Raw genomic sequence first — 25,367 nt, forward strand, 5'->3', positions numbered from 1 at the left:
AAGATGAATAGCTGAATTGGGGAAAAGTGACTTTAAAAACTTTTTTCAGTGCTGCAAATCTGTAAGAATGGCTGTAATGAAGTAGGCCTGAGGTCTGTGTATCCAAGTATCCTGTCCCTGGCAATGAGCAGGTGTGGATACTTGGAGAACAGTATAACAGGTTAAGCGTATAGTAATACTTCCCTGGTATGCTCTCCCAGCATCTAACGGCCTGTTGTTCCAAGCGTTTCCTAATCGTGAGGTAATATCTTTGTGATTAATAGCCCTTCATGGATTTTTTTTCTTCCTCCTATGAATTTCTCTAATTGCTTTTTGAACTCATGTAAACTCTGGCATCTGCAACATCCTGTGGCAATTAGTTCCAGAGTTTAACTACACATTGTGTGAGAAAGTACTTCCTTTTGTTTGTTTTTGAGCCACCTGCCAGTTTCATTTGAGAAAATAAGATTCTCCTTAGTTCCTGCACTGTGGAAAACATTGAATAATCTTTCTCTATTCACTTCTTGTGCCACTCATGATTTTATAGATGTTTACGCTGCCCGCTCTTCTCTTTCCTGGGTTTAACAGTTTTAATCTGTGTATTTGTTCCTTGCAGGGACGTTCTTTCATAGCTTCAGCCAGCCTTGCCGCTCCTGTCCTCTTGTTAGTTCTGCTAAATTCTTTTTGAGGGGAAGAGCAAACCCGCACACAGTGTTCAAGATGTCTGCATTATGGATTTATACAGCGGCATTATGATGCTTTGGGGTTTTTAATCTAGCCTTCTACTAATAATTACTTGCAGTTCATTCCCTTTTTGACTGCTGCTGAACAGTGGAGGTGATGGTTGCACAGGACTATCTGTTAGAGCTTCCAAATTCTTCAGTGAGAAATAATAGCCAGTTAAGAACCCATCAGTGTAATTATTTTCCATACGGTATTTCTAAACTGTAGGGACAGTTGAATTAACTTTATTGTTTTGCTCAGGATGTGGAAATGAGGAAACTGCCATCTATCACTTACTTGTCTAATCAGGTACTTCAGAGATATTCAGCAAGTGGGAGGAACCAGTTTTGATGCAGTTGTTTACAACCTTCTTTGTACCTCTTTTGTGACTTATAATATCAAAAGATTCTTCGCCTAAGTTGTCAGCTGAAAAACACACCCGAGTCTTTCACCCCACGCTGGGTAGCCTGTTCTACAACTACAAGAATTACAATTGCCTTTCAGTTGGTGCATGTGTCTTGACTGTGCTCTTTGCCGAAGGACAAGGCAGTTTCACTTGAAACTTGTATTCCACCCAATTTAGAATCTTACTGTATGCTTAGTTAAATCAGTATCTTAAATGTAGCATGAGCTAGGTCCTGTAAGAAGTGAAAAAGGATAAAGGGAGTTAAAAGTGTAATAGTAAGCATTCATCTCTTAAAGGAGATTTTCCTCTTATAAAAATGCCTTTCGTCAGGACTACCTTGTCTGTATTGTATGCTTTAAGGCATACAGTGTGTGCTGGAGAGAAACTCGCTCGCATGTAATGATGGCAGATTTCCGTCCCTTTAAATGCCTAGGCTGTGCTATGCCTGAGTGTGCGTAGCTGTACACAAAGCTGTTTCGATTTTTCTAAAATTCTGCCTGACTTAGGCTTTTTGAAAATCAATTACCCTTTGTTTGCACAGTATTTTAGAAGATGGATCAGTCCGTATATGTCATTTAATTCTCTCGGTAATCTTTTGTAATATTTACCAGTTAATGCTGTTTTCTGCTGTATCTGTGTTTAACTTTTTTGGTGTAAGTAATGTTAAACATTCAAGCAGACAGTCTCTGAAGTTATTGAAAGTTTTTACATTTGAAAAAAATACGTGTTTTCTGCAGTATTTATTAAAGCTGTAAAACTGCCAGCATTTTATTAGTTTCAGGACCTTTTTGATGGTATTGTTAATGTTGGTTAATTATTTATAAAAGGCTGAATTCTTTGTGATGTCAAGCCTTCCCTACTCATTTAAAAGAACTATATCTATATAATGATTTTCAATATCAGACAATATACTATTTTTTTTTCCCTGAAAAAAAAAAAAAAGCTGAGTATAGGTGAAACAATTTGATTTCGAGGTAAAGAATTTCTTCTGTTTGCTATTTTATTTTTAGCACAAATGACAGTAGTAATTTTAGCAGAAGTGCTATATAGTTCTACACAAAACTAATAGCATGTGGATCAATTTTAACTTTCTGTTGACTTCTCCTTAACGTTGCTAACTTTTTATTGTTGAGCACCCTAGTGAAAGGCTTCGCAGAACTACCTAACTGTTTCCAGAATTCCACTCTGCTGCACTTACTTCTCTTATACAAAAGGCCAAAGCAAACTTCCTCAACTTTTTACTGTCGTTAAGTTGCTCTACAGCTTTCCAACGCAAGATGGCAATGACTGGCCTTTGCAGGAGTGGTGAGGATTAGTGTGCCAACCGAGCTGGTGCCAAGCCACTTGTCTCTGGTAACCGCGTCTCACTTTTTAATGCGTGAGCATTGCCTGGGTACCAGGCATTTGTTTCTTCGATGTTAGGTTTTTTCCCTTGGGGAGGGAGATGCACTTGCCCAGTCTTGCCCTTCTTGTTTTCTGCTCTCTATTTTCTTATTTTGCAATTCATAAAGACTTTTACGTGATGATCATTTTTTTTCCTCAGTTACTACTTTTACGTGACAGTCATTTTTTTTCCTCAGTTACTCACTAGTAACTATATGGCAAGGTGTATTTTAACAAACTGTTTTGCTAAATAACTATTACAAACTGAATGCTTTAATCATTTGGGAAAGGAAATGGGAGCTTCTAATGTCTTATCCAAAACGTAAGATAGATATATAAATATATTTGTGTGTGTATGTATTTGTATTGTAATAGCATTTAAAACATGGTAGGTGGTGCACATGTACATAGAATATTTAAGGTGAATCCTAGTTTCAGTCCAGTCAGCAGGAGCTTTGCTGTTGACCTTACTAGAGACTGCATTTTACTGACTCCAAAGAAATTTACACGTGCTCCATCTTCCCTTATTTCCTCTCCCTTATTCCTTTTAAACAGCTTAACTGTGAATGTTACAAGGGTATTGTTTATGTTAAAATGTGATTTCTGCACGTGATGAGCATATGCAAGAGCAGTAAATGCAAAGCTGCTCTCGTGAGTCAGCATACTTTTCATTCAGCATCCTATTTTCCTCCCAAGTTAAAAAAATAGAATAAAAAGAAAGCCCAGACCTTCACTAAATTAAATTATAGGTAAAATTGTGTGCACTTATGCAGGAAGAGTCGCTGGCAGAAGATGGGAAGGGATTTGCAGAATGCCTGTGGAAACTTGATCCTGAAATTGCTAGGTATGAATGCGAAGGGCTCAGCCTCCAAGTCTGTTTGTCAGTCATACTGACACCTGTACAGGTGTCATGGGCTGGCTGAAACTTTGTTCTGCACCAAAGCCTTTTGAAACTTTTGAGGAAAGAGCCCTCACATGAAGAAAAGATAGTTCTTAGCTTAGGGCCATTTATTTGAATTCTGTCATAAATTTGTAATATATAAAATATAACAGTATATAGAATTTAATTATTTTCTTGTAAAGGCTTAAGTGTATCAAAATTAAATAAACCAGCGTTATAATAAAACACTTTCAAGCTATTAGTCTTATACTTTTTCTCTTGTATTGGATCCATTAGAGTTGAGTCTAAACCTTGCAGCTGTACTACACTACATCTTATTTTGCAAACTTTAAGCATGAATGATTTAATATCATATACTCATATAATATGCAAACATAACTTGCTATTTTAATGTAGTTACAAAGATAACACTAGCTAAGGTTGGTATTTCTGTCTGCAAATGGTTGCTGATCCAGAATCTGGTATTTTTGTGATATGTTTGGCTAAGTTGAGTAGGCTCTGTTTTGTGTCTGTTTAGCAAACTTGATTTAAATGCAAATGAGCCACTTTTTTTTTTGTTATGCATTTATGCAAAGTTGAGGAGAATATCTGTGAGCAGTACTTTGCAGATGATAATAACTTGCTCTGTGGTTACATTTTTTTTCTTTTGTTGCTATATGCTGCGGAATAAAAAGGCTGCATAAAACTAATATTATAGTCATTACTGTAGTCTAATTAAATTTCAGTCCCTTGAGATGACTGTCAACAGTATTTCAATTTGAACTCTGTCCTACATGACGTTGTCAATTACATATGCTCCTTAAAATCGTGCTTTGGCTTGGCTTTCTCAAGCCTTTGCTCACTTTTTTTTTTTTTTTTTTAATGAGCTTTACCTTCTAAAGGTCAAAGCGTTTTACGAGGGAAAAATCCCACTGTAGGGGGAAAGTTCTCTCAAATAGGCAGATCTCAGATAACTTCCCCCTAGAAACCAGCAGGCAGACAAAACAGGTTAAAAGGCAAGTGGTATTGGCCCTTATATTAGTGTTTAAAATGTTTGTTCAGAGCCACCACAGTGTTTAGTGTTTACAAGACATTAAAAAAAAAAAAAAAGGTATAATTTTGAAGATATCTCTAGTATAGAGACCAGAGGGTGTCCCTGCTGCACAAGGAGTTCTCCAAGACAGGCGTGGAAAAGAGGAATACATCCTAGAGAATCCCAAAGGAAGAGTAATCTGTAAGGATCTGAAGAACTATGGTTATTATGAGCTCTCATTTTTTCCATGATGCCTGAATATTGCACTTTTAGAAGCTACGTAAATTTAAAAAAAAAAAAGTCACTTCAGAGTAGTGAGATATTCACAAAAATGGCAACAGCCTTGTTGTGCTCATTTCAACTGGTCTTAGTGGTGTTCTTGGGAGGAACGCAACAGCTATAGTCTGATCTTGAGTTGACAAAAGCTTGCACCAGGAGATGCTGTGGCCTTCTGACCAGACAAAAGTAAAATAGCCGTTTTTCTCTGGGCGTCATTCAGCAGATCTCCAGACTGAATAAGCGTGTGCAGGGTAGCCGCTGTCTTCACAATCCCCCACCAGCAGCTTCCACCAGGAAGTTAATATAGCCTGCATCTTATCAGCACCTGACCTTCGGTTAGAACACATGCATCTCTGCCCAAATCTCGGTCTGTCAAATAAAGTGTTCGTGTGGGCTGTCTGTGTTTAATGAGCTTTTGCTGGTGGCAGTATGACTCSCCTGCTCCCTTTGAGCTCTGTAGAGGTCCTAGTGCACCTTGGAATTGGAAGTTGGGGACAACGTGCTTGGAATCAGTCTGTGCATTCATGTCTTCCATTCCCCCTGCCTCCCGAATATGCTCAAGTCAACAACATARGAATAACATGTATCCAGTTATTTTTAGTAGGTTTGCTAACTCGCCATTAATCTGTTAGAATGCAAATTGAATTTTTTTTTCATGGTTATCTTGTTTTTAATTCCATGTAGCCAGTTTATGAAATTTTGTAAGTGAGCCTGCTTTGACACGGAGGAAACTAGCTGAATTTTTAAGCTCTTTGTTCTTTGAGTTTCGGGGCAGCTGCATGAAGCTAACGAATTAAAGCCAGAAGAATGTGTAGGACGGTTTGCGTCAAAGTGCAGATAAGGTAGTTCCTGCTTTATATCATGGCAGAAAGTGCTTTAAAAAGCTCCAACTTCTCAGAGAGGGAAGTAATCCTCTAGGGAGAATATACATCAGTTGTAAACCTCCTGTGATGGAGGGATGGTTTACTTAACTTAAGAATCCCAGATGACCAAAATCTGTCTGCTGTGATTTCTTAAAGTTATTGATGAAGAGTTAGGCACTGATGTCCAGGCTCTAAAACGGATCCTTACAAAGTTTACCACATTTGTCACTGACTAAGCCAAGTCTATCACTTAAAGTTGACATTGAAAATTAATGATAAAATGGTACGTGAGTAATGACATATTTAATGCCTGTTAATCTTACCTGAGACCAAAGCCTCTTACATTTGAGGGTCATCCTGGTGTTGTCTGCCAAATTTAATTTTTTCCTAAAATTCCCTCAATAATGCAGGTATCAGAACATCTAATTGGATGATGTTTTCTTTTTAGTACTAGTTGTTTATTAGGGTAGCTATTAATCAAAAATAAAAAAAATGCATTTATTATAGAGAGTATTGCTATTTGTATAAATACAAACTTCTGAACTAACCAGTGTGTGTATTTGTTTTGGACTAGTATAGAACTATTGAGTGTGTTATTCAGATCTCCAAAAGCTGAAGAAACTATTGTCATGGGAGTTGTACATTTTTAATACTGCAGTGAATTTCACTTTGCTTCTAATGTGGAAATCCATATAAAAAATAAAAGGGAAAGAAATATTGTCATCTAGGAATGACAGCAAACTAAAAAAAGTAATAGAACAACCTGTTTTTCTTCAGGGCATGATGACATTCTGACTATCAGAAACCAAGTTTACTATTATTCTTAACAAAAATTTATCTCATCATAATTTCATTATCTAACATTATATTTAAAGAGAGCTTCACATAAATATTCCGGATAGCTGGATAATAAATCAGCGTGCTATCTACTGAGTGCAGTTTATTTTGGGTGGAGACCAAAATTTATCAGTTATTTATAACGTTAAAGTTTCCTTACAGTTTTATAGCTCCACGGGTACAGTAGCATTTACACAAGTAATTTAYATTTGTATCGATCTATACATCCTTTGTGCATCAGTTAGAAAAAGTTAAGCTTTTTACACCACCAGATGAATTACTGAGTAATATGTCACTGAGTAATATTTCTGGTGCCTTTATTTTGTACTTTTTACCATGTTCCACCCAAGTTAATGAGTATCATTTTGTTCTCATTCATTCCATCTTAACAGTTTTGATTTTGAAATGAAATCTTTGTGTGTCYGTAAGTCTGATTCAAGACGTTTCTCTTTTATGAGGTTTCCATGTCATTCTGCCATTAAGCACCTTCTAGCTGTACAGTAAGCAGCGTAGCTAAATTCTGTTGAAGGATTGAGGTATTTGAGTATTTTTAATTAGAAATCTATTGTAGTGACAGAGGACTGGAAGGGGCCCAAGTCCTACCTTGTTATTGCAGACATCRTGACTTTCATAAACTTAATTATTAACCTATATTAAGCTGCATTTGTACATTAAGCTAACTTTAATGACAGTATAGAAATGCATACTAGTCTGTGAGCTCTCATCCTGCTTTGGTAATATTTAGGTTCTTTTCTGTGGGCAGGTGGGACTGATGTGTGATAGCCCATAGAAACATACGTTGTATAAGGTCAGTAGTCTATGTAGTTGTCATTTTTGCTTCAGCCACATACCTCGGTTCTGATACTGTGCTCCTGCCCTGTCACAGACAGAAAGATCGCTTCATGCTTGCCAGCCTAAAGAGCCCTGGGGACCCACTCCAAGCAATACAGTCAGCTTCTGTTCTGTCTGGCCGAGGAGGGGGGAAATGTGTTGCTGAAGCTGTTTCATGAGCTGCAAAGATCTCACTTGTGGATCTGGGGCCACTATAGGTCAAGACAGTGATTGATTAATAACCTACAGTTTCATCAGCACAATGCACAATTCCTGGTTTTGGTGCTCAGACGCAGTGCTAGTAATGCTAAAATAACGTGGCAATACTCAATACCTTGTAAAAAATAGCTTCAGTGTTTTCAGATAAGCTGCCTTCCTCTAGTGCTGCTTGGTTCTCTTTAGTCTGAAATAAAGGTGATATTGTTTTATACTGGCAGCTGATAACTTTGTTCAGATATGATATGCACGGAGGATATGATATTAATATTTGTAACAAWGTGACTTCAGTGATGGCAGCTGTGATTTTTCTGTCTAAGGTTGACTTCTCAAGACTAAGGTTTTATATATGTTTTGCAGCCTGCCAAATATACACTCTGGAGGTGATCTTTTGCTGATTTAGAGGAGAATGTACCTACAAGAGGGAAAAGAAAAAAACACATACTCTGTATGTCTTTATAGGAAGTTGGTTCCTTGATGTTTTCTCCTGTTCATGCCTTGTTAAAGAAGATATTTAGGCAGGTCACCAGCAGGCAGTTGCAGATGAACTGTGATCTGTGAAATTAAGATGTTGAATGACCCCTGGAGATTTTTAGGAGTGGTATTATAGGTTTGAGTTTAGTGCTATCTCTTGTTCTAGGGTTTAAAATAAGTATTTCTGAGAGGACACTGAAATATTATCTTCATCCATGTAATAATGACACTTGCATAATGAGAGCATGTCCCTGTCCTTCTCATTGTCCTTCTGGGATGGATAACGAATACACTGATTCTAGATGTTACTTAGATTAAAATGGAGAAGGATTTTAAGGCAAGTAGAAAAGTTTGCTACTAACTGTGGAACTCTGGCAAATATAATGGTTTATGTCTTGTTTTATATGTCTGAAAGAAGAAGCCCAATTTAGAGAAGTATTTACAACTTTTTTTTATCATGATTTTCACATCCCAGTGAGCGTACTTTGAAGTTGGAATTTATAGAAAGAATTCAATTAATCTGGCTATGAATTCAAATCTATTAGAGGTTGCAATGGATACAAGAAACATTTTRTAACAATAAAGGAAAGCTTTACTATCATGTAGCAACAGTTAGCATCTTCATTTGGTCTGCTGGTAACTAAAGAGTATGCTAGCTATTTTTTGCAAGCTTGCATTCTAAAAGCTGTATATTTTTAATGATTCATGGATTTACTACATGGACTATTATAAATTCCATTTAAACTTTGCAGAGTTCTGCCATGCTTTTATTACACTAATGAGCTAATTGTTTAAGAATCATTGGCATGATTCATCCTCCTGCTCTGCCTTTTTTTTTAAAGAACTTTTAGCTGTTGAAGCCCTTTTGACAAACCAATATTTATAGCAGTTTGACAGCAGGATGAGGAACAGCATTTGTCTTTGTAACAGCTTAAAGAAAGGGCCTTTCCAGCACCCAGCCATGCAGTTACAATCTTGACCTCTTTCTTATGCTGGGAACATACATACGGCAGACAAGCAGCACCTCCCATGTGTTTTCTTGACCCCTTGACTGTCCATTCACTTCCCATCTGTTTTGCAGCCTTAAAGGAACTGAGGGGGCCCTCTACTTATAAATCTGTCTTTGCAGCTGATAAATGATGTTCTGTCTCTTTAAGGGCAGCCTGGGTGGTTTTGCCTTTTTTTTTTTTTTCCTCTTAAAATTTTAGCTTTCCTGTTGGCCTCATCCAGAGGAAAATATGGTATGTGAACAAGAGGAAACTGGCAAAAAATGTGATGGGTAGTTTCAAAGGATTTTCTAAAATTCAGCAGGACACGACCCTGCAACGATCAGTAAATTATAGTAGCTGTTAGACTCTGCGGTTGTGTCAGACATGAGAAAGCGTGTTGATGCATGTCTTGTAACTGTGGGTGGAAAGTCTGTTTTCTGGGGTATTATTTGGAGTGGCTGTTAGCATGCTGCCTCGCACCACTTCAACAAAAAGTACAGCTTTTTGCACAGCCCTTAGAAAATACAGGAGTGTGGTGCAACAGGCTGAACTCCAAAGAGATTTTATTCACTTTTTCACCTGACTGTTCATAGGGGGTTGCATGCAAGTATGGGGTTTATGTCCTAGGCAGCCCTATGCTAAAATTCAGCTTTCAGTAAAAAAAACGTGGCTTAATATTACCAGATTTTAATAGTGTGCTTCTGGGTATTCTCATGAAATCTGACTACAGACTGGACTTTCCTTTTTACTAGAAGAAAGATGATGCATTCACAGCAGTAAATTCAACATTTCCCCCTCTATGGTTAATTAACCATAACATAGAAGTAGCACAACAAGCAATGAGAATGTTTATAGGCAAGGAAGTGATTAAAAAGGAAGATAAAAAAGGACTAAAATCTAAGGAAAATCCAGAGCAAAAGGAAAAGCAACCAAAAGCTTACAAATACCAAAACTATGTAAGCACTGCATGGAGGGAGGAATGACTTTAATGTAGAACAGGAGGATTAATAATGAAATACTAACACATTTTATTATCATGGTCATTTTGTGCTATATGCTTCATCAAAAAATAAAGATAGATCCTTGTCCTGAAGGAGTTTACGATTTCTTTTGATGCTGCAATTGAAAATTGATGTCATACTGGCAACCTTGTAAAGGGCCAAGGAAGGCTTTTTGAGTTGCCTAAAATACAGTTTTCTCCCTGTTGTGGCGCATGAGTCCCTTTAAAATTCTGTGCTAAAACTGTTGCTTGTTTACGTGTAAGTATGATTTGAATGTCTCAAAATTCATTTATCTTAGAAGCATAAGGAAGACCAGTTTTGTGGAGAGAGGAAACATCTTTTATTAAACCAGCTAATGCAGTTGGAAAACATCCAGAAACCTTTTTCTTGATACTTAGGACATGGTGTAAAGTTTAAATACTATTGAAATAATTCAATAGCATACCTTAGCTATGTAATTCTATGTTTATATTATTTTTATATTATTTGGTCTTAGCTCAGGAGCTTTGCTTGGTAGATAACTTTTTTTAGTTGAGTATCATCTTAGCATTGATTCTCTTATTTCTGGACTGCATTAATTTGTAGACAGTCTTAGTTATATGGCTCTTAGGTTGCAATCAGTAAGCAAGCAATCCTTATAAGGCTTAATATTTGAGGGGGTTCCCTTCTGACCAGCTTATGTTRTTAGGAACAGCAAACTTTATCTGGGACTGTGTCTTTTTGTGGTCATGGTGTATTCAGATCCTAATTACAGATCAATTAATCTGGTTTTGAGCTTTTCAGATTTAGTGTCACAGGATTAATGAAAAGAAAATGAGTGGTCAGCAATATCATTTCATATGGAGATAAGGAGAGACTAAGCGTGAATAAGGATCTCAAGACATCTGAATAAAGAATTTCCTCGTTCTGTCAATAAAGTTTTATGGGATATGGAGGGAGGATTATGGGAATATTCATGACCAGATCAAGGGGCGTAATGAGTTGATGTATGGAAGAGCTTATCTTTTAGGTAAACATGGGATAAATGGGAAGTAGAATAGCCATTCATTGCTCTTAGGCCTGTGAATTTCACTATTCTAAAGATGGAGACAAGGGTTTTGTTACAGTTATTCTTCACTGATTTCATTTGATTTTTGATCACTGCTTAACGGGTGCTGGAAGAATTATGTATTCATAATTTCAAGTCTGCATTAAAACTATCAAAGACCATGTTGTCTTCCTGTCATCCACTGTAAATGATAGTTTAAATATAAACCTCTGAAGTACAATATAATAAAACTATACTATAACTACAGTTATAGTGTATATAACTATATAGTAGTTCAGTATATAAAACTATRCTAAAACTTTAGTAGTTTAAAAGCCTTCTGTGATATTGGAGCATTGTATAACAGTACTGGGGTAGTTCAGGATGTTACAGAAATCGTTGGTGAGCAAGCTGGATGCTTAGGACCCGAGGGCTACCTCTACTTAGAAAAACACAGTATCGCAGTACRTAGCAAGAGCAACATGTCACCTTAATCTGTCCCTTATTATATTAAGGGTTCTTATTTGAAACCCAAAGGGCATTCTGGGTTTGGGATGCTGACGCACTTGTAAACTAATGTATATCTGTTTTGAGGAGGGTTTGAGTTACTAACATTTCAATCTAGGTCTCAATCATAACCCTGAAAAGTTTGGGTACGCAGTTTGTGTGTTTCACCCAGAAGAGAGTCCCTTCTAAAAACTTCCCCAAAGTGAAAGCAGGTAACATCTGACTCTTAGTTTGTAACGATTATTGTTGTTGCAAATGAAATGTCACCTGGTATTGAGGGAATTCTTGGCAGTTATTCCAGAATTGCAGACCCTGCTCTTTTTCTCAACAGAAAAATCCTTTCCAAGCATTTACATTTACTGACATATCAGGCTGTGTGTTGTATAAATACATAACTCTGCCATTACCCTATTTAAAAAGTAAACTAAATAGCATACTGTTTCTTTGTGCTACAGAATGGGCATCTGGGAAAATGTTACATGTTGGCTGATATCTGCTGCTGCTACAGACTTTACTGCTTCTAGGAATACAAAGCTTAGCGTGAATAATTGCAACTCTTTGGCAGACATTGTAACTGCTTTCTTTAAGAATAGCTGGCATGTTTTTTTCAAAGTATTAAATTACCTCAAGACCTTGTAATTATTATAGTTAAGCAATCACTTCAATTCTGTCCAAGTGTAAAAACTAATAAAATGCTCATAATATGGTGGCAATTTTAGTATGTCTGTTCTCTGAGCAAACACAGCTGATTCAGTACATTCTGGTGGAATAAATATTTGCTATCCTGTTATTTTAATATGCCCTAATCAGAAAATTAAAATAGGTTTTGTTGGCACAAAACCTTTTTTTTTTTTAAGGTGAAATAATAATTATGGATTTTTGCTGATGCTATTAATTTTTTTTCATTAGCTGAGGTTGAGAAGGCAAAATATTTGCATTTAATACTGCTAAAACTGCGTGCTTTCAGTGAGTCTAATGGCTTGATCGATATGAAAGGCATATTTGGGGAAAGAATGTAGCAGTAAAAAAAAGAAAATCCACACCAAAAATCAAGTTGTGAGAACATTACATGAAGAGTCCTTCTGGTGCATTAGATTTAATCTGGCAATTGCTGCTCATTTGGGGAGTGAGGTGCAGGATTAATAATTTGCAAAAATGTGCTGACTCTGTCCAAGACAAAAGGACATCCTTTCAAGGGCTGCTTTCATAAATATACACAGATGATCAGTATTACTGGCTGTAGTAAGTATCTGCCTAAAAATGGCAGAGTATTAATGTTTTCTTTACGCGGAAGGTTTACATACTGATGTGCAAATAATAATGCCTGCTCTTTTTGATTTAAAAACACAGTGATGAAACAGTTTGTGAACTTGGTTGGTAAGAAGTGATCATGGGAATCCTTTTTGCATTGGCAAAATTCAAAGATTCTCTCTGCTGAACTGAATCAAGCTCCCCCCCGCACCCCCCCCAGTTAAAAAATCAGCCACTGCTGTTCCATTGCTTCCGTAATTTTTCCTATTTGAAAATACAGTTTTTTCCTCTCACACTTACTGTAATCTTAATTTAATACTGCAGTACTTTAAAAAAGGAATGTAGCTGAAACTAGAGAAGGTTTTGGGGTGTCTTCTTTAGGACCCAGTGTGTGAGTTAGCTTCACTGTCCATCTGTGTTTGTAGATAGGCACTATCTCTTTTTGGAGAAGGGGCCACTGAAGTTTTGAGAATATAAGTGACTTGTTCTTTGTCACCTAGGAATCACATGGTAAAGACAGGGTTGAAGTTTGGAGTTTCTTTGTTCCCATGCAGCCTATTCCATATTTTATTTTGAATGTTAGGTAACATTCTCCCTTTCCATTAAAACAATACTAAAGGGTTTTGTTGGRGTTTATTATTATTATTATATTATATTRTATTATTATTATTATTTATTATTACTCTAAAATAGATTTCATAACTGTTTGGGGATTGCCACTTTGCTATTTATTTTTWTTTTTTTCTTAGCTGCGTTGTTAGAGCATTCCCTTTGTAGGTCATATTTGGTTCTTTTTCCCTAATACTTATCTACCCTATTTAAGGCTGATTGTTATATTTTGCTTTCTGTTTGGCAGTTAGTTCAGTTCAGTAAAGCAAGTTTATAACATATGGTATTGCTAAAGAGAAGAAAACATTAAAAGAAGATTAAAAAAGAAAAAGCCCAAAGCTTATATCTCATAAAAGGGAATATAAGGTTTTAACCTGATCATATTTTTAGCTTGAAAGAAAAAAACAATTTTTATATGTTTGTGCTCATCTAACTTTATTTTTTATCTGTTCTAATGCTTTCTCYTCCCTTCACATTTCTGAAGTGTGCGTTTTTCATGACTGTAATCACACACAGAAGGAGCTTCAAATGAGGATGTGGTGAGAGCGAAGCAGGAAATCTTGCAGGTTTTGGATTCCAGCGAGGTTCTAAATCTCTCTTCATAAGCGATTCAATAAATCAAATAGGTTATATGCTGACAAGTGTTGTGTGGAATTGAGAAAAGAGGGGAAAAAATGCCTAAAACCCTGTATTTTTTCCAATCAGTGTTGGCTTCTTATTCCTAGAAAATTTTTGTAGTTATGTTCAAGCCATGATTTCTCTAGGGAAATAAGCTTCCAGCTCTGGTGTTTGTATAAAATATGATTCTGACCACATCCATCTGTTTACTCCTGAAATGCARTGAAATAATCTGTAAGCATTAAATATTTTGAATATTGTGCGTGCTCTTTTGTAGAGGTGAGTTGAATACTGACGTTTGGTTCCCTAAAATTCTACCTGCTGAATGGGGCACTAGCTTTGAACTCTTTAGAATTAGCGGTGTTTGTGATACTTACTGTGGAGAATAAGGATATTTGATTAAAAGAGAAAGGGATTAGTGCACACTGCTTAATGGATAACAACTCCCTATGTGTAATGGGTGTATAGTAGTTCTACTGTGTGTGAATTAATGGAAATTTCAGCTTTTCAAAATAAAGCTTTTCTAGTAACAGATTGCTTTGATGTATTTTGAAATGATTAAATTAGCGTGGTAATGATAAAGTGTATTTGTAGAAGGTCTTTAAAGGGGAAAGGGTTTCATTTCTTCTGATGCAGAAAAACTATACTAAATTTTAGTTATTAAAGAATGAATGTATAGCATAATATTGATGGCAGACTGAACTTTGTTCATGTTTGCAGGGKTTTTTTTGTTTTGTTTTGTTTTTCTCTTTCTGGGTATGTCTTTAATAAAGTAGCTAGATATTTGAATGGTGATCTTTTTAATTCCTCCAGAAAAAGTTCGGGAAATCCAGGAAAAACTTGAAGCCTTCATTGAAGCCCTCCATCAAGAAAAATAGATTGTTCAAACAGGTAATCATTTTTAGATCAAAAGAGGATTGTTACAGTTTTTTTCCTGTTCTGTATAAAATAATTATACTTCTTTCTTTTATAGGCACATGTTTTCATACAGCCTTTGTGAAAGCTCCTTTTTTTTTTTTTATTTCAGTGCCTGGCTACTGCTTCTTCTTTCTTCTAATATACAGAACTATACTTTTAGCTTTTATGCTGCAAGCTGATCTGAAACTCAGTAGAAATATAATTATTAACTAGTTATTCAGATACTGTTAAACACTTCAAGCTATTTGATTACTCTCAGTTCATTGTTTTTATCTGTGTTAAAAGAAAGAAGCCATAACTAGTTGGAAAAAYTAAGGTAGTATGTTTCTCGTGTATAAAACATTTTGAAATCTTTTCCTAAAAGGCAATATGTATTACAAGCAAAAATTATTTGCATTTGGATCACTTCCAAATTTATTTCTTTTGTRTTAATTCTTAAAATATATAAGGCTAAATTGTTGTGTTGTATTTGCATACATTTTAAAGTAATTTCCTTTCTGTTTCAGCAGCAACATTACACAAGAATGCAGCCTTTTCCAGGATATCTTGCACAAGAAAACTGAATGAAATGGCTTTTCTCTCCCACTCTTTCCTATCTTCTGCAGAGCATCCTGTAATTTTGGAGGAGAAAGGAAATAATTTCTGATAGGATTGAGAAGTTCAAGTAAAACCCACCCACTCTTTTAATTTTTGAAGCTAGATGTACATGACAGAGGAATCTGACTTGTGTCTTGCTGAAATAATGTGGGAGATTGCCGAAGTTGTACAGTTAAAAGTTTTTTGTTTTTTTTCATGAAAGAAGAAAAGGCTTTTATTTTTGGCATCTGTTATGTATGGTGGGGCTGGCTCAGATTCATAAAGTGGTTTTATCTGTTGTCAGTTTCTGCAATTTGACATAAAGTTTTAGTATTTGTATATACATTAAAATGCCCTTCCAAGTAATGCCATTTGTATTTGTTATGCTGTGTGTTGAAGCATCCTCTTATTACTCTGGTACAGATTTAACAGCATGTTATTGAAAAAAGTGATCTTGAGAGGAAGTTGTGGATTTTGTTAAACTCTTAAACTCTTGAGAGACATCATCCAAGGAATTCTTCAAGTGCTTTCAAGTGAAAGTACAGACTGCTATTCACTGACACCTTAAAAGGTTTGGCTCAGGAAATAATGTCAACAGCTGCTCCTTTTACTGWTTCTTTCCTAATATATATTGTTACTCTGAATCATAACCGATTACATTTCATTTTTGGGATTGCACAGACTCTGATTTCCTTGTTAACTCTTCCCTTCCCCTTAGTTACAGTGTAAACTGATTGAATATGTGTGGAATGTAGAAAGATATTCTGTACAATTCCAATTTGTCCAACCCCCTTAACTGAAAAAAGCAAAAATATATTCATTTTTCTAATAGCTTTCATAAGACCAAAATTGCTGTTATACAAATGTTATGCACAAGGTCCCTTCATAGCCATATGATTTCTATTATTTAGGATAGTAAAATAGTCAGTAAACATGGTTTTTCTTTTACTGCCTTTTAGTTAGTGTTGCCATAGAAATGTTACTTCTGACAAATTTAAGCATGATTTAGGCACTGTGTCATAGCTGCCTGGTGATTAATCACCTCCATGTTTTTATACCCACACTTTACAACCAATTGTGATGAAACAAACTACATTTATCAAATGATCTGGATACACTGGTGAATTCTTCTATAGTAGAGATTAGGCTTAAACCAGTTTCTTTTGCTGTTGTCTGATCATGTAGGTTGAAAAATTAACATAGGTTTATTTTCCCCTCTTGAAAAAAACTTGATTTTGAACTTTCAGCAATTAAAAGAGAGAGGTCTGAACATGTACTGACACTTACTGTTTCTGTTTACTCTCAGAGAAAACCATAGAAAATTTGGTAGAGTGTTCCCCAAATGTTCAGACACAAAATATTTAGTCCAGTGTATGAAAAGTTAACACAGAGCTATTCATAAAATGGTGTTGAATGCTTAAATATTTCAAGGTGATCTAACAGCATATTTTGGCATTTTTTTTCTATTTAAAACCACTTTCTGAAAATGAGTGTTTGAGGATAGAAAAATGAAAATTTGGGTTCTATTATCATCATTATCTGAATGCGCAATTCGGAGGGCAGATTCCAAAGGTTGTATAGCAAGTGAAATATGTCTGTACTCGTGTTAAATCCCTCTTTGTAAAAAAAAAACCTTTTGCATTTACTTAGAGATCACTGTTTGAAACTTCTATGTAATGTAAATGTTGCAAAATGTCACATCCAGTGGTCCAGCATTCATCTCTTTTAGTGTGATATTATTATGGTTTTAGTTCTGACTTCTCTCTGCTGCTCATCTAAGACTTAGCATGTTGTATTCCATGAAAATTAGGTATTTATTGAGTACAAATGTAACTGAAGGAAAAATAAAATGTGGGTTTTGAACACGGTGCTGTTGCACCTAATTTAAAAGTCAATTTGGCCTTCTTTTTCTCCTTTATTAAACTGTAAAAAGGGTATACTGTTAATGATATTAAAATGTCTAATTCTGAAGTGCTGTGTCAGCACCAACTTAGTGGTAATTGTGCTAAGTGTTATATTTTACTATATAAATTAATAATTACCTTACCATTTATATAATACAGCATTTAGACAAGATGTCTTATAAAAAATCGTCATGGGCTTGTTGAAAGCTTCTCTCTCTGGAAGTTTAGATAATGAACTGATATTCCAAGTATAAATGAATATTTTCTACGGAGCTTTAATGTTTTAGCTGCACTTAAAATAAGCATACTGATTGGGACAGTGGATTTGAGAATTACAGAGCGGTCAGTTTACCAACCAATTAATTCAGGCTTATTTAATCTTTTTTGCAGATTAAGAAAAAATATTACAAAATCAATTGAAAAAATATTCAGTGTAAATCTGTGGTATTGAAGGTGCTGCATATTTGCTCTGCAAATCCTAAATTGTAGACACGAGCATGTTAAGTACCAGTAAAGAATTATAACTCTGCATTAATTTAATTTCTTGAATAGCTTCAACTAACAAAGTTAAAAAAGATCTTGACAAATGAAGAAGAAGTAATTTTATGCTTTTTTTATAGGTTTTTTTTTTTTTTTTTTTTTTTTTTTTTAGGATAGAGGAAAGAAGAGTAATGGTAAGTTGTGCTTAACTCTTTAGTAAGATAACATCAGATACCAAGATAAAAATATATTTGATAATTATTATTAGCTGGACACTTTAAAATCACTCCATGTAAGGAGTGTCTTATTGGCTATTTAGCTGTAATTATGTTAAGTAGCATAATAAGGATGTGCTGATTATGTTGCACACAAGTTTTAGATAGTAAGCACAATTGTTTGAACTGTCTCTGTGGTTCATGTGATATGGAAAAGTGTAAGTATTTCCAAACTTTATATTTTGCAAAGTCACTGTAGCTATGCAAAACAGGTTTGAAATTAGTAAAATTAATATATCAGATTATTTTTAATTAAAACTGCAAAAAGCTCTCATATATTTTACAAGTCTAGGATATTTTTCTGTATTATGTACGTTAACTTAAGATTCTGCATAAAGCAATGTACTGTGAGTAACAAAGACTAATCTGTAATTTCTGTGGCTTTTTGAGATTAGGGAGGGGATGGAGGAATGCGAATATAATTATTACATAAATTAATATTTCCAAAGCATGTTGCTTGCTACCATGCAGGTAAGATATTTCATTTGTCCATAAACTGAGAAGTTAATGAACCAAGAGTTAAGTATTAATGACAAAGGGTTTTTCTGTCAGTTTTTCATGAAAATGGCACAAATGGTGCTTTTACAAATGTCAATAGAGTTATTCTTTCTTAGTGGTTTCTAGTAATCTCATCCTAAGTTATGAGACTATGAGACAGATGAAAAACTTGGAAATGTGCTGAAAGCGTCAAGTTAGGTTAGAGGGTGAAAATGCCAAGCAAACTCCTTAGCCCTTCCAAACACACTAATATGTTCTCTTTCATTATCAAGGATATTTTAGTCTGTTTGTGACTGAGTGCATTTTGAACCTAAACTGAGTACTGATGATGTGTTTCTGGAGCTAATGCTTAGAGAGTTTACTTTTTTATATATCTCAAAAGCAACTTAGGAACTTTAACAGTTGTATTAAGAAAGGTACAAGAGATTTCATCACTTTAGTTGAAAAACATTGAAATATGGGATCTGTAGGTCTGACCCAAGGCCCTTTGAGTGAGTGAAAACTGTTTGTTCTCAGTGAGATTTGGTCCTGGAGATGTTTGTGGGATCTTTTGATGTCAGAGAAAGCATTGTCATATGAACTGAGTCTGTGATGAGCTCTGCGTTTTTGCAGAATGGCAGCAGAAATTTTCTTTGACTATTCGGAATGTGTTTCTGGTTTTGAGGTGCTTCAGGAAAAGTTCCAGTCGTATTTCCTCACACTGAAGGGATGTTCAGTGGTGAAAACTACTCACATCTCAGAGTCCCTCACAATAGTTCAGCACATATGGCTGTCTGGAAAAACAGCATCTAATAAACTAGCTTCCCATATTTTCCTCTTACTTTCATTTCCTCAGGAAGCAACTGACTGGAGAGCTCCATTGATTGAGAATTAGAAACCTGCACATCTCATCTTGTATGGCTACAACTTTGATTAAAAACTGCCATGCTAGCATAAACTACTGTATTTCTGCATGGTGCTGTCTTGTGTACAAGGATGGTTCTAGATGCTTGTTTTCCAGGCTAGAAGACATTTTATGAGACCATCTGATCTCCTGCATAATGGAAATAAATATATTTTTATAGAGCTTAATAACTGGCTTAAAGAAAGAACTGTGTTTTCATCTTGACATGAAGATTTTGAGCAACCTTAAATCTTGATGGATTCTGACACTTTCCTTGATAGGATACCCTTGCAGTGATTTGCCATCCCCTAAGGTACCTGTTTATTTTATTCTTTATTTCAGCTTAAAGCTATTGGATTTTGTTTTATTTTCTCATTAGTAATCTTTCTTCCCTTGAAGAAATCTCTACAGATCATGATCATCAAGCACATGCTAGTTTTCATTAGGTAAGGTAAATAAAATGCAATGTAATCCCTTTGCAAGATGGGTTCTATGTAATTGGATAACTCTTAAAGCCATGGTTTGTCAGAAGAGAACCAGGTGCTATACCTTCTATGTACCTGTAATCACAGCCTTAATAGAACAAGGCTATGGTCAAGAATTTTTTTTGTGTGAAATACTATACAGAAACAAAGGGAAGAAGCTGGAAGATACAGGGCTTGTAACAACTGTTTATGCAGTGGTGCTGGAATGGAAAACCCATTCAGTGCACATATCTTGCTAACACCTGCYATCACCTGTCTGCTTCAGTGCATCGCAAAATGAAATTATCCAAGCTATTGTTCTGCAAACAAATGCTAAAAATTACAGGCATGGTTTTAGTTTGACTGTGGAAGTGATTCAAGAAATAGTTTTAGAAGCGCCTCTAGAATGGATTTTGAAACAATTCCAGAATCGACCTCAGGGTTCTAGAAACATTTCTAGAATTATCTCTAGATGAGCTTCCAGGGTTGCTTCTGTAAGCTAGTAGAAGAATTATCCAGAACTTGCTCTAGAAGTGATTCTGCAATAAGACTGAGAGTTGGGTTTTGCAGCTATTCCAGAAGTACTTCTAAGTTGATTCTAGGTCAGGTCCAGATGTGTTTCTAGATTCTGCTCTGGAGGTGAATCCAGAGATGAGTCTGAGTATTGGCTATGGGACTGATTCTAGAATCAGCTCCTGGAACTGACTGTTCTAGAACCAATTCTAGAAGTAATTCTAACCAGTTCTGTTCAAAAGTTGTTCACTGTGCATAGCTACAAAAGGTTTTGTGTTTGTGTTGCAGTACAGTCATAGAAGGCTGCCTCTTGCTGCTCTTGGAAATCTGTAGGGTCTGAAATAGCTTCAGGAGCAATGTCTCCTAACCTGTGTGTTGGTATCTCATTCACTCTAAAACGGATTTCTGAACTATACTTGGTAGTGACAGCCAACAAGATGAATCATGTTCAACTTTTTCACCCAGAGGATGATGAAGAACTTCTGAAGGTTGGTCAGAGTGGTGCATTTATTAACATCTTGGATTAAACCATTCCCAATATAGGGGAACATATGAAGTCCCTTAGAAGGGTATTTTATAATAAATTTTATAACAGAAATAGTTTAAGTGCTCTATCCTCTTTAATATTTTAGAGAAATTTTTTTCAGGAGAGAGTTGGGCATCACTGAACAAGACTGACAGCTGCTGCATACTTAGAATTGCAAAGGACACGCATGTTCTATTTGTGCTCTATTACTAGCAAACTTACCATTTGGAAATGACATAAACTGTGCCCTTGATTTAATCTGCACATTTGTGTTTCATAAAGAAGCATCTCTTCCGGACTGCTGCAGTAAGGTAGATAACAAAAGCCTCTTTAGATTTAGAAATTATTTCACTACAGAAATCCTAACCAAAGATCACTTTCACTTCCATTTCAATAAATTGTTCTCTTTTCGTTAGCCTCACTAAAGTGTTAAGGTAACAGTATGCTTGGTATATTTACGAACTTTTATAGCAGTATTTTGACTCATCTCCGCAAGCCAATTGCCTATGGCTTTTGATGTTTAGAGGTGGAACATTCATTGCAACCTTCCTTACAATGACTCTGTTCTGGTTCATGTGAAAATCAACATCCTTTTTTGTGTTGCTGCCTGACAGGATGCTACAATACTATTAGCATTTGCAAAGGGTTTGCTCTGTCTAATAGTGCAACCCCCAGATCACAGGCTGCTCAGTTTGTGTTTCTCTATTATGTGAAAGACACAAAGAAGCTGAAGGCTGGCAAAGGCCTGTCAAATCTTGTAATGTAGCAAGCGACCCCAGAGCTTCATTCTGCTTTATATCATCCCTTGTACCCCATCCCACCCCTTTCCTTGAATGGGCTCTGAGGTAGGTAAATGAATTCAGTAGTATGGTAGGCGGATGATTCCTTTCTGACCTCATTCCTGTACCATTTGTTTCCAGGCTTGTTGGAGGGAAAGGGACATATACGAACCTTTTGTTTCAAATAATTTCTTGCAGGTTGGGGAGTTCATGCAGACCTTGTCTGAATTCACCCAAGCAGAAAGTGTTCTGGGTACAAGTCCTGACACACTTGGTCCCTTGGAATTGCTAGATTAAAGGAGAAAGCAGTGGATTGGCTTCTTTCACATTCGGCATTGCTTAGACACCTGGACACCTGTTTTACAATGTGCATGTGTTTATATCCCCTCTCATGCCTTGAAACATCTGTCTTGAGAGCACACAAGAAGCAAACAAAACCACCCTTTGAACAGCCCAATGTTTCATTTTCTAGCTGGGAAGAAGTTGTTGAGGCCGAGGCAAAAGCTGATTACAGTATGCAGTAGGCAACAACTGTCTGCAAAGGAGTCTTTCAAACCCTTGTCTGAAATTGGCAAAGCACTTAGGTTTGAACAGAGTCATCTTGGTTTGTTAGGGATTGATCTGGCTTGTATATTTGATTATAAGGAAAGCAGTGGTTTCCTTATAGACTGAGTTTTAGGAGCAGTAAGTCCTTTCAACCAGACTTGCTAGAGCTGTGCATCCTTGAAAATGCTTTCGTAGAAGGAGGAATCAAGGAACRTGACCAACAGCAAAATGAGAGGTGGGAATGTCACCTTAGCTATCCTGCATAGTCATCATAAGTTTACCCTCTGCACAGTCAATGCTGTGATGTTTTGAGGGTCATTGTTACCTCTAAAGTAATGGATTCCTAAGGTGTCAAATGTAACATATAAATGTTACTCCCTCAAAGTCCTAATTGTACATAGCAGTAAATCTGTAGTATCTGAAGTGTGAAATTATAATTTAACTAGGAAAAAATCTACATTATTTCAGATTTAGTACTGATGAAAGTATTTTACTGAAATATTCTGGAAAACTTGGATTGCAACAGCAGCATGCATCTTTGAGAGGAAAATGGGAGATGTACCAACAACCTCCACCTACTTAAACCAGTAGAAATTCAGTGGAATGCCTGTTCATGATATGGACTCATCACTTTGTGTTGCATGCATGTTTTACAGAGTTTTCCACAAGGAGAAGCAGACACTAGTACAAATCTGCAAGAACTTCAGCTAGTCTGTCCTTACAGTTAGTAGGAAAGATACAAACATAAAGGGAAAAATGAAATGGAAGAGTAAGGGCCCCAGGTAAGGGTGTTTTCTTAACATATATATGTTAATGGTGCMTTGTAGCTTGAAGGTACAGGCTGGAGGTATGTTTATCATTTTGATTCTTATGCATATTGACATATGTTCTGCAGGTGCTCATAAAACTTCATGATAATGCAATGATATGAAACAAATAGGATTAAGCTTGAAAAGCAAATTTCAACAGCCTGCACAGATTCAGGGCACCCTCAAGACAAGCTCTTTGCTCACACTTCATTTGTGACTCCTGTGTGGTATGTTTAAATATCTCAGGTAGAAGATGAGCTCATCTAATCATTGTAAGCCTCAAACCCACCTCAGCTGAAAGATGGCTGTGCAAATTATTCTTGTAGTTTAGGACTAATTCTGGACTAAATGTTTCATACAAACAGAATAACCCCCCTGCCCAAATTTCCTGCTAAATGACTCACGGGGCTCTAGTGCTGGTGATGCATAGCTTTATGTGAGGCTCTGCTCTGCCTACATTTCCATAAATAAGGTAGCATAAATATTGACTGTATAAGGTCCTTAAAAGTAGATCACTGCACCTTATCTTCTGCCAATAACCAGGAAGGCAATGCCATCCCTTTTGTTCTTATCATGTAGTACTTCTACTCTAACCAGTGGACAAAAGACTATTTTTCATGTTGACTTTTATCTGACAACTCTGATCAATTAGATCTTTTTGCAAGGAAGCTTTTTTTAATCTATTAAATGTGTGTTTCATAACTTAAGATCAGATCAGTTGTCACTGGATGCTGTTGCCATAAGGAAAATAAGAGCTTCCTGTTTAAAAATGCCTTTTTGCCTCTTGTCAGTTGATACATAGTCTCATCACTTCAGCTGGGGGAGATAACGCTTCCCTTTTCAGTAAAAGAAAGTTATTTTCCATTATCCAATACCTGAAAATCAAAATTCTATCTGGGAACTAATATTGGCCAAGTTTTATGGAAATACAGCTAACCATAGGTTGTCTTATGAAGTGCTATCTCTGTACACTACTTTGTTGCATGTTTTTACATACCCTGTTTGCTTTTCCTGCCAGAACAAACTTCTTCCCCCATCCTCCTCTGTCCTATTGGCATGTAAATTGCACCCACACCAGGTGACATTCTCTGGCCTGAAGGTCAGATTAGATGTTCATAATAGTGCCGTCTGGCTTGAAGAATTTATACAATATAATTCACATGACTGTTCACATCCCTTTTCAGTTTCATTTCTGGTTTCTTGGTTTTAGGCACAAGCGTGTAGCACATAATTCATAAATATATCTGTATTTCAGCATCCGTACTATGTATACATACATCTGCAATGAAAAAACATGTTGACTACCTAAGAAATCTTGACTTGCTCATTGGTCTACACGTAGCCCAGAACAGAATTTACTTAAGCATCTAATCTAGTCTGACGGACAAATGCTGTTAGTAGTTAATAGCAGAGAAGTTAGTAGTTAGTTAGTAGCAGTGAAGAAACTTTGGAGACTGGTTGGTGGCAACAGGCTATTTTCATGTGGAAACAAGGGAATATTATAGCACTTGCTGGACTTAAGAACATCTCCTGGATCCTCAGTGAAATTAAGTTTTGTGATGAAAAGGCTTGTAGCCTGTTGGGCCAAGAGACAGGGATTATAAGAATATTCATGACTTCTGAGGATCAGCAGGTGAGATCTAATGCACACATTTGCCCTTCACCCTGTTTCCCAGATCATCCTTTTAGTAAACAGTATATAAAGGCTGGGTTCCCAGAGTGACTGAACTGAGTTCCTGATCTTTTTTTCCTCTTCTTTTTTTTTTTTTTCCATTCTTTATAAAAAAGATTTTGCAGTGTTTTTGCCACTTGTCCCGAGCAGAAGCACGATCTCTCCCTTTCATTTCTAAAGAGCTACTGTGTGGCCAAACAAGAAGTCTTGTGACATTACTTAAGAAAACAGAATGGTATCTTAGCATCTGAGGCCTCTTTTAAAACCTAAAGAAAAGCCTTTCTTAGAGCTTGGATAAGCTGGAGAGGAATCTCTGTGACATATGTGCATTGTCTTAAGAAAGCATGGGATGAAGCCAACTGGGGGTACTCTGCCCTTAATTATACTAGGGATTTGTGATGCCTGTTTCTGTGTGTTTACTAGTTAGTAAACACACAGTATCTAGATTCCATGCAGTTGGRAACGGAAACAGTCACAGTATGTGATGCAGGACACCATGTTACAGGAGAGTGAGTGGTAGGGGATATCCTTATGAAAGTTAGTTTCCTTGAGCAGGACAGGAAAAAATATTTTCCTCGCATCTCCAAGTGAAACACAAAGGCACTGTTTATAGTAGGT

General features: G+C 36.2%; 1 protein-coding gene and 1 long non-coding RNA gene across 8 annotated transcripts in view; both read left to right on the plus strand.

Moving 5' to 3' along the window:
* The window catches only part of OPA1 (OPA1, mitochondrial dynamin like GTPase), a 61,059-nt gene extending 43,764 nt beyond the window's left edge, over positions 1–17,295 (plus strand). For 4 of the 6 annotated variants that reach the window (XM_026058043.1, XM_026058045.1, XM_026058048.1 and 1 more), the window contains 2 exons: positions 14,720–14,797; positions 15,331–17,295. In XM_026058043.1, coding sequence (XP_025913828.1) covers positions 14,720–14,784 — 65 coding nt within the window. In that variant the 3' untranslated portion in view covers positions 14,785–14,797; positions 15,331–17,295. Of the gene's footprint in view, positions 1–13,772; positions 14,441–14,719; positions 14,798–15,330 lie in introns of those variants that run through there. The other 2 variants (XM_026058040.1, XM_026058041.1) reach the window with 2 other exon arrangements.
* Positions 17,296–17,955: 660 nt separating this feature from the next.
* The window catches only part of LOC112962136, a 52,580-nt gene continuing 45,168 nt past the window's right edge, over positions 17,956–25,367 (plus strand). The window contains exons 1-2 of one of the 2 annotated variants that reach the window (XR_003252212.1): positions 17,957–17,978; positions 19,393–19,753. This is a non-coding gene — a long non-coding RNA (uncharacterized LOC112962136). Of the gene's footprint in view, positions 17,979–19,392; positions 19,754–25,367 lie in introns of both variants that reach the window. The other variant, XR_003252211.1, reaches the window with a different exon arrangement.

The sequence above is a fragment of the Apteryx rowi genome, unplaced genomic scaffold (genome assembly GCF_003343035.1).
Source record: "Apteryx rowi isolate R43461 unplaced genomic scaffold, aptRow1 scaffold_142, whole genome shotgun sequence".
Taxonomy (NCBI): domain Eukaryota; kingdom Metazoa; phylum Chordata; class Aves; order Apterygiformes; family Apterygidae; genus Apteryx; species Apteryx rowi.